This window comes from Panthera tigris, chromosome C2 (genome assembly GCF_018350195.1).
Source record: "Panthera tigris isolate Pti1 chromosome C2, P.tigris_Pti1_mat1.1, whole genome shotgun sequence".
Classification (NCBI taxonomy): domain Eukaryota; kingdom Metazoa; phylum Chordata; class Mammalia; order Carnivora; family Felidae; genus Panthera; species Panthera tigris.
Genome location: NC_056668.1, coordinates 139,215,935 through 139,226,088, shown reverse-complemented (window position 1 = coordinate 139,226,088; position 10,154 = coordinate 139,215,935). Strand labels below are relative to the sequence as shown.

Sequence of the window (10,154 nt, the reverse complement as noted above, 5' to 3'; positions counted from 1 at the left end):
ATCATGTCACTCTGTTTCAGAGTATATTTTCCTTTGTATTTTCCATAAAAATCCTCTCCATTCATTTTTTAAGGTTAGCACAATCCTGACAAAGGTGGCATACAAAAGAATCTCAACTACAAATATCGACACAAAAATCCTAATGACATTGGAGCAGTTAGTTAAAAATTCAGAAAAGAATAACGATAGGACTTCAGATTGCACATGACCAAAAATAAATTTCAAGTGGATCAAAGCTTTCAATATAAAAATAAAACTACAAAAACACTAGAAGAAAATACAGAAGGATATTTTATAATCTTAGAGGAGGAAGACACTTTTAAACATGATGCAAAATATTCAGATTTAAAAACTAATCAAAATTTTAAACATTTAAGAGGCAAAAGTTGGGGCACCTGGGTGGCTCAGTCGGTTAAGGATCCAACTTCAGCTCAGGTCATGATCTCGTGGTCCGTGAATTCGAGCCCCGCGTGGGGCTCTGTGCTAACAGCTCAGAGCCTGGAGCCTGTTTCGGATTCTGTGTCTCCCTCTCTCTCTGACCCTCCCCCATTCATGCTCTGTCTCTCTCTGTCTCAAAAATAAATAAAGGTTAAAAACTATTTTAAAAAAAAGAAGCAAAAGTTATCATACACAAAATGTGAAATCACAACCAGAAAAACATACACAATATATGTGACTTCAAAGAGGCAATACATATAAAGCCCTCACAAATCAACATAAAATAGTTTAGTATCACATCCCAATAAAATAAGGGAAGAAGATACAAACAAACATTTCTTTGTAAAAAAAAATTATATATCAATGTTGTGAAACATCTCTTTTAAAAATGTTTCACATTTAAAAATAAAACCTTGGGGCGCCTGGGTGGCTCAGTCGGTTAAGCAGCCGACTTCAGCTCAGGTCATGATCTCACAGCTTATGAGTTCAAGCCGGGCATCGGGCTCTGTGCTGACAGCTCAGAACCTGGCACTTGCTTCAGATTCCATATCTCCCTCTCTCTCTGCGCCTCCCCTGTTTGTTCTCTGTCTCTCTCTGTCTCTCAAAAATAAATAAATGTTTTAAAAAATTTTTTTAATAAAATAAAATAAATAATAAATAAATAAATAAAACCTAAAGTTGCATTACCATTTTTGTTTATGTTTTTTTTCCAGCTTTATTGAGATACATGTTTCTCAGGCTTTTGGTTTCACTGTGTTGCTGAAGTTTAAGTGGAATCCTGATCTCTCCTAGAACTGTATTTGTTCATGGAGAGCTGCCTAAACTGTTGATCTTTGCTGGGGGACAGAAGCAGGGTTTTCTACTTCACCATCTTAGGACGTCCTGCATTGGCTTTTTTAGTAATCACATCCACAGCCTTGTATCATACCTTTTAATGCTTGTAATAAACCAGATGCCCTATAATTTTCTTCACAAATTAATACCAAACTGGGTTTTCTCCATTCTATCCTGGTATAATTGCCCTTTTGAAGCTAAATTCCAAGTCTTTATTTATATTACACTCAAATTTCAAAATGATCTTAACAGGTCTGAATTCTAGGCTGAAATGAACAATCATAATTTCCTATCTGTCATGCCAGCTCTCAATCCCAGGTTATATTTTTATCCCAAGTCAATTTTCTTAAAGATGAACATCTCAGGAACAAAGACAGAAAGCAGATGCAGTCAGGTCAAAGGAGAAAACCCCAGCACAATCCATGAACGGGACTGGGCTTCTGTGAAGGTGGGAGCTGCCCAAAAGAGGCCCAAGCTTGGAAATCGCAAAAAAAGGTACACAAAGGGGAGGGGAGAGGCAATCGACCACATGCCTGGTGACATTAACAGGTAATGCAGCCAGGTGGTTCATCCCATGCCATTTATGCCAAGCAGAATGAAGCAGAGGGATGGATGCTTGGAGGAAAGAGGCCATACAGTGCCTGGGGTAGCTGGGGAAACTCAGACGTAACATGGATTCTCACCATCAGATAACTGGATACTCGCATCCTACCAGCACCATGTCAACTGTCTCTCCATTACAGGCAATAGGGCATACAACAGGAAATCTCAACTATCCAGATGAGTACAAAAGCAATAATGTTCTAATATTTGTATGAAACTAACAGCAGGAAAAGGAGGTATTAAACTCAACAAACAGAACTAACACCCAAGGAAACAAAGTTAATGGAACCAACAGGTAGAAACATTAAAAGAAGTATTGGGAAAAGAACCAGTTAGATCTTGAAAACAATAAAAATAAAGAGCACAATAGGTGCAGCTGGGGAGCAGTTAATAAGCCAAGAAATTCAGAATACAGCCCAATTTTTCAAGGGGATTACAAATATGAAATGAAAGTCGGTGTCATTTCTGCTGCATTCTCTTGGTAAGAAATGAATCACAGGTTGGTTACGCAGCCCAGATTCAAGGTGGAAGGGACTACACAAAACTGGAAGGGATGACTCACAGGGAGCATCATTGTGACATTCACCCTCCATACACCACATTATTCTGTTTGTGCCTCTATTATCACTTGTCACATGATGTTATAATTTGTTTACTTGTCAGCCTGCTCACTAGACTATGAATGTCATGAGGGCAAGAACCAACTCACTCATCTTTCGTAGCCACAGTGCCTGGCTCAAGTCCTAGCACATAGCAGGTTCTTACTAAAGGTTTGTGGAGGGGCACCTGCAAGGCTCAGTTGGTTGAGCGTCCGACTCTTGGTTTCGGCTCAGGTCGATCTCACAGTTTCGTGAGTTCGAGCCCTGCATCAGGCTCTGTGCTGGCAGAAGCCTGCTTGGGATTCTCTGTCTCTCCCTCTCTCTCTGCCCTTTACCCATTTGCACTGTCTCTCTCTGTCTCTCAAAATAAATAAATAAGCTTTAAAAATAAAAAATGAAAATAAAGGTTTGTGGAACTCAATTATTCCTGTCACAATCATCCAGAGTATACAGGGTCAGAGCATCTGGCTCTAAAGATAGTTCTGGACCATGTGGGCTGTAGCTCTAAAAAAAGTAAATTAAATCAATTATTTTCAATGTAAAGATAACCTCCAGAAGAAATGAAGTAGGACAGGTAAGTTCCAAGACATTACAGGGAAAGGAGACAAGGAAAACATAATCAATTCAACAAAAGCCTTTTAGATACCTTACTTAGAAATCTACAAATAGATATAACATAATAATACGGCAGATCTGAATAAAATAACCATCAGACTTGAACTAAAGATACAAAAAGAAAATTTTGCAGTCAATAATTTGTAAGCAAACACACGTCACATTTATAAAAACTATGTATCAGGCCACAAAGAAAACCTGAAATTATTCAAAACGCAAACATCATGCAGATCATATTGTAACATAATTTAAAATTCACAAAACAATTGATAGTCACTTCCTCCCAACCCCTCAATGTGAATGTGAACTCAAAAAATGTCTGGGTAAAAGAAAAAAAAAAGGAAATTATAAACCTAAGTATAACACTAACCATAAAAGAAATATAAAAGATAAGCAAATGTCTCCTTCCTGAAATTGTATCAGGTCCATTTGATTTTGTAGGTGAGTTCTGTCAAGCTTTCAAGGTTAAATTTTCCAAGTTACACAGGGCACCTGGGGGGCTCAGCTGGTTAAGCACTGGACTTCAGCTTAGGCCATGATCTCATGGTTTGTAGGTTCAAGCTCTGTGTCAGGCTCTGTGCTGACAGCTCAGAGCCTGGAACCTGCTTCACATTCTGTATCTCCCTCTCTCTCTACGCCTCCCCCACTCTCTCTCTCTCTCACTCTCAAAAATAAACATTAAGGGCGTCTGAGAGGTTGGCGGGCAGGCATCATGGATCAGGTAATGCAGTTCGTTGAGCCGAGTCGGCAGTTTGTGAAGGACTCAATTCAGCTGGTCAAAAGGTGCACTAAACCTGATAGGAAAGAATTCCAGAAGATTGCCATGGCAACAGCAATAGGATTTGCTATAATGGGATTCATTGGCTTTTTTGTGAAATTGATCCATATCCCTATTAATAACATCATTGTTGGTGGCTGAATACCTTTTTAGAAGGGTTTTTCATCTTGAGGAATGGTGAATAAGTGAGGATTTGAGAAGCTCATGGAGTAAAAATCTGTCTATATGCTTTGTATTTTTCTTTCTTTTTGTGTCTTCCAAGATGTTTTGTATTTGTAAATTAAAATAATTTCAAAATAAAAAATAAATAAACATTTAAAAAAATTTTTTTAACTTCTAAGTTACATAAATAAGCCCAGATCACAGAAAAAGGTTTAAAATATTTTAATTAAGGGCACCTGTTGGGTGGCTCAGTTGGTTGAGCATCCAACTCTTGATTCTGGCTCAGGTTGTGATCAGAGGGTCATGGGATCAAGCCCCACATCAGGCTCCGCCCTGAGTATGGAGCCTGCTTACGATTCTCTCTCTCTCTCCCTCTGCCCTTCTCCCCCACTCAAATACTCTTTCTCTCTAAAATAAATTTTTTTTAATTTAAGATTTTTAATTAACACTATGAAGTTAGCATAATATTGATATCAAAACCAGAAAAAGAATACACAAGGAAAAATATATATAGGCCTATCTATCTCATGTATGAACATATATGAAAAATGTTTACACAGGAGAATATTTAAATAATGAAAAAATATTATTGATTCCAGGAATTCAATGTTAGATTACATTTTTTTAAATCTTATATACTGAATTACATTAACAGATCAAAGAAGAAAACACACAAACATTTCAATAGATGATAGAAAAGTTGGTGATAAAAGTTAATATCCAATGCATTAAAAAAAATCAGCAAGCTAGAACAGAAGGAAACATCAAAACTCAAAGCAAAAATTATACTTAGTGGCAAAAATTAGAATCTTTCCCATTCAAATCAGGTACAATGCAAGGATGCCTGCTATCACTGCTACTATTTAAAACTATAGTAGAGGACCTAGCCAATTCAGTAAGTAATGTAAAAGAAAAAAGCTCTATAGGTATTATAAATATGTAACAGGAAAAACCTTGAGAATTAATTGACAGAAAGCTGCAACAAGGTAGCTGAATACAAGATCAATATACAAAAATTAACAGCTCTACTATAAACCAATAATAATGAATTGGGAAAAAAAAGAAATATCCCATATACAATAGCAATGAAAACTATTATCACTATAAATAAACAGGAAATATATAATACCTCCATAAAAAAACCTCTAAAAATTTACTGAATTTATTGCATAAAAGCAGTCCTTAACATATCTCCCCAAATTAATTTACAAATTCAAAGAAATCTCAATTAAAATCCCCAAGCGAATTCTATAGAGAAAAACATCTTTCTTTCTTTCTTTCTTTCTTTCTTTATTAGGATAAAAAATGTTTGGGGTGCGTGGGTGGCTCAGTTGGTTAAGCGTCTGATTCTTGATTTCAGCTCAGGTCATTATCTCACAGTTCACGAGTTCAAGCCCCACATCAGGCCCTGCGCTGACAGCAAGGAGCATGCTTGGGATTTTCTCTCTTTCTCTCTCTCTCTGTCCCTCCTGCACTCTCTCTTTTTCTCTCTCAGAAGAAATAAATAAACTTTATTTAAAAAAAAAACAAAAAGAAAGAAAGAAAGAAAGAAAGAAAGAAAGAAAGAAAGAAAGAAAATGTCCTAGACAATCTTGAAAAAGAGCACTGAAAGGGTATTTGCCATACTAATTGTCAAATATATATTATAAAGCTTTCAGTAAAATTTTTAAAGGGGGCATTGGAGCAGAAATAGACAAATAAATTAATGGTACAAAAAGAGAAAAACCCTACACGTACCTACACATATAATAGGGATTTGGTGTATGATTGTATTGGTGTGGTATATTGAATCATTGGATAAAAAATGAAGTATGTAATAAATAATTTTTAGAACAAATGACTACCAATTTGGAAGAAAGTAATTAGATTTCCTGCCATTCACAAAAATAAATTCCACATGGATTAAAGATTTTAAGTTAAAAAACATGAAAAAGAAGAAAATTTAGAATGTGTTTATAATCTTAAATTCAAAAAGACTCTTTTAAACAAAATTCTTAGATAAATACTAAAATTTGGAAGGAAGTAAGTCAGAGAAAGCCAAATACCATGTGATCTCACTTTTACATGGAAATTGAACAGAAAAAAAGTTCATAATACAGAGAACAGATTGGTTGTTGCCAGAGATAGGGGAGTGAGTGAAATGGGTGAAGGGTGTCAAAAGGTACAAACTTCCAGTTATAAAATGAATAAATTATGGGAATGTAATGTGCAACATGGTGACTATAATTAATACTACTGTATTGCATGTTTGAAAGTTGCTGGGTAGCAATAGCACTGCTAGGAATTTATCCAAGGGATACAGGAGTACTGATGCATAGGGGCACTTGTACCCCAATGTTTATAGCAGCACTCTCAACAATAGCCAAATTATGGAAAGAGCCTAAATGTCCATCAACTGATGAATGGATAAAGAAATTGTGGTTTATATACACAATGGAATACTACGTGGCCATGAGAAAGAATGAAATATGGCCTTTTGTAGCAACATGGATGGAACTGGAGAGTGTGATGCTAAGTGAAATAAGCCATACAGAGAAAGACAGATACCATATGGTTTCACTCTTATGTGGATCCTGAGAAACTTAACAGAAACCCATGGGGAAGGGGAAGGAAAAAAAAAAAAAAAAAAGAGGTTAGAGTGGGAGAGAGCCAAAGCATAAGAGACTGTTAAAAACTGAGAACAAACTGAGGGTTGATGCGGGGTGGGAGGGAGGGGAGGGTGGGTGATGGGTATTGAGGAGGGCACCTTTTGGGATGAGCACTGGGTGTTGTATGGAAACCAATTTGACAATAAATTTCATATATTAAAAAAATAAATAAATAAAGTAAAAAAAAAAAAAAGAAAGAAAGTTGCTGGGTAAATTTTAAAAGTCCTTATCACAAAAAAAAAGATTTTTGTAACTATGTATGGTGACAGATGGTACATTTATTGTGATTATCATTTTATAGTATATACAAAGATCACATCATTATGTTGTACACCTGAAACTCATACAATGTTACATATCAATTATACTGAAATAAAAAATAAAAACTGGAAAGTAAAATATTAATAAATTTAACTACATAAAAACTTTACATTTCTATGCCACAAAAACACCATAATTAAGTTTAAACAGAAACTGATTATAGAAACTACTTACAACGTTTATAAAAAAAAGAGTAATATCCAGAATATACTAAGGATTTCTACAGATAAATAAAAGGAATGACATAACAGGAAAATGATAAATGAACTGACCATTCACGGAAGTAGAGCAACAAATGAGAAATAGCCATATGAAAATGCACTGAATTTCACTAGTAATCAGGAAAATGCAGATTAAATAACAATGAGAATCCATTTGAGGCCCATCTGTCTGATTAGCAAAATCCAAAAAGTTTTATAATATTGAATGTTGGAGAGGATGGGGCAAACTCGCCACTCTAGTGAGATTACAGACTGTTGGTGAGGCCATTTTGCAGAACGCACTGACACTTGAGATGAGCTTATCCTTTGATCCAGCAATCCCATTACTCAAGACCCACACCAGAGAAGCACTGGCACGTGTCCACAAGATGGCAGGAATAAAGAGAATCATCAGAGCTCTGTTTGTGGTAGAGAAAACAACAGGCATGATTCCCCTACTGCCTCCCCTAAGAGAAGCAAAAGGGGGAAATAAAGGGGAGGGGAGGGGAAGAGAGGAGAAGGAAAAGGAGGAAGGAGAAAGGGAGGGACGGGTTTTTTCTTTAATATGAGCTTGACTTAAGAGCACAAAGCAATTTTCAGAACATGTACGGTGTGATAGCATATTTGTAAAAGCAAAAACTATGTATTTCTATATATCCGTATATTACATAAATGCTTTTTTTAAAGAGCCATAAAGAAGACCTGCCATACATAATGGAATATTATTCAACCATGAGAAAGAAAGAAATCCTACCACGTGCTACAATTGAGATCACTATGCTAAATGAAATAAGCTAGACCAAAAAAGACAAATATTGTGTGATGTCACTTACATGTGGAATCTGAAAAATGGTTGCCAGGGGCTAGGGGGATAGAGTAAATAGGAAACGGTTAGTAAAAGGGTACAAACTTTCAACTATAAGACATAGGATCTGAGCATCAAATGTAAAACATGGTGACTATAGTTGAAAACACTGTATTGTATAATTGAAATTTGCTACCAGAGAACTTAAATGTTGTACCAAAAAAAAATAATAATAATTAAAAAAAAAAGAGAATAACTCTCACTCTGTGATTCAAAGTTATTTTATGTTGGGTTGATGTACCACCTAAAATCACCTCCCACACCACCAGTGAAACATGTCCTTTAGTAAAGAAATTCTGAGGTAAAATAGATCAAGAGGTGGATGGATGGATAAATAAAGAAATCAATAAACAACTAAACAGCACGTCAAACTGGTAACAGTCATCACCTCTGGGAGATGATCAGGAGTAATTTTAGCTTTATCCGCCGAAATACATACATATATAATGAGAATATCTTCTTCTATAGTTTGTGAAAATTTTTAAGAACTTTTTTAAAAATAATAAAAATGTTTTGGGGACAAAGACAGAGCTCTGTGACATGCTGCCAGAAACATTCCTACAGACTGGCCCATAAACATTTCATATACTGATATCTACCTTAAGCCAGATATGCCACCATTCCTTTGGTCTTCATACTTTCCCTGGGAAGATTCTGGAATCACAGACTGGTAAAGGAAGACCATCCAGATAGGGAAAAAAAATTTTTTTTTTCATTATGTGCCAAGCACTGTCTTAGGAACTTTTCTTTCTTTTTGTTCTTTTTTCATTTTAACAGCCTTTTTTTTTTATTTATTTACTTTGAGAGAGAGAGAAAATGCAAATGGGGGAGAAACAGAGAGAGACGGAAGGAGAGGATCCCAAGCAGGCTCCATACTGTCAGCACAGAACCCAATGCAGGGCTCCAACCCATGAACTGTGAGATCATGATCTGAACCAAAGTCAGAACCTTAACTGACTGAGCCATCCAGGAACTCCCAAACAGCCTTTATTTAAAGCTGTATATGAGATTACTTTATTCCTACATCTTCTCAATATAATCTTCTTCTTTATATTTGCCCTTTTCCTCTCCTTCAAGGATCCTTTTGTGGTCTCTGTCCAGTTTTAGTCTAGTGACAGCCACCTTCCTAGGGCGAAGGCCCACGTGGACAGTTGTGCCATGCGCCTTCTCTCACTGTACTCAGTCAATGTAGATGATGTACTTCTTCCTGTAAACCCGGACTACTTTGCCAATTTGCTGACCTTTGTAGTGTCCTTGCACAACCTGTACTTTATCATCCTTTCACATGGGCACGGATCGAATGTTGCACTTCTGTCTCAGCTCTTTGGAAAGAGGGGAAGACATAATCTTCCTGCAAATGTGGGAAGGTGCATTGAAATGCCTTTTATAGTTCTTGCTCCGGTCAGAAGTCACAAAGGGATTGAACTTCATTTTGGCCCGTGGCACTTCAGTGATGGCAGCAGAAGGGTCTAGGAACTTTTCATGAGTTACTGACTCTAACCCTCACAACAGGTCTAGGTAGGCATTATTAAGAGATAGGCATTATTTTCCACATTTTGCACAAGAGAAAATAAAATCCAGAAAAGTGAAGCAACTTGTCTAAAATCACAGTTGACCCATCAGGAGTTATACAAATCCAGCCCTTTGGTTTCCAAAACCTATCCCACTCCTCCTATAATAGGCCACTCCCTGTTCCACCACTGAGAATGGGATCCTTAGTTAAACTGCCCCCAGCCGGGGCACCTGAGTGGCTCAGTGGGTTAGGTGTCTGACTGTTGATTTCAGCACAGGTCATGATCTTGTGGTTCGTGGGTTTGAGCCCCACATCAAGTCCTACATTGAGCCCTGCATTGGGCTCTGTGCTGGCAGTGTGGAAATTAAAATATATATATATATTTTTTTTTTTTAATTTAAAAAACAAAACAAACAAAACACCCCCCAGCCCAATGAACTGGGTAGAGAGAATCAAATGTGGCAGTGTGACATGAGGACGTGCCTTCCAGATGCCCCTTCACAGAAGGACCTACTGCCCAGCTGCTGAGAATGCCTCAAGCTGCCAGCCCCTTCAGGGATTGCCACAGCTCCTGCAGA

The 10,154-nt window shown here is 36.9% G+C and overlaps 1 protein-coding gene and 1 pseudogene across 1 annotated transcript; one reads left to right on the top strand and one right to left on the bottom strand.

Annotated features, from left to right (window-relative positions):
- The first annotated feature begins 3,791 nt into the window (after nucleotides 1–3,791).
- On the top strand, nucleotides 3,792–4,087 carry LOC102951844 (protein transport protein Sec61 subunit gamma-like). Its single transcript, XM_042956866.1, has one exon. It carries the CDS (start codon nucleotides 3,802–3,804, stop codon nucleotides 4,006–4,008), a length of 207 nt encoding a protein of 68 aa, XP_042812800.1. The 5' UTR covers nucleotides 3,792–3,801; the 3' UTR covers nucleotides 4,009–4,087.
- Nucleotides 4,088–9,083: 4,996 nt separating this feature from the next.
- Nucleotides 9,084–9,494, bottom strand: LOC102952144 (annotated as a pseudogene).
- Between the last annotated feature and the right edge of the window lie 660 nt (nucleotides 9,495–10,154).

Excerpts from the sequence above, each read along its gene's own strand:
- LOC102951844 (XM_042956866.1), top strand. The coding sequence starts at position 3,802 with ATGGATCAGGTAATGCAGTTCGTTGAGCCGAGTCGGCAGTTTGTGAAG.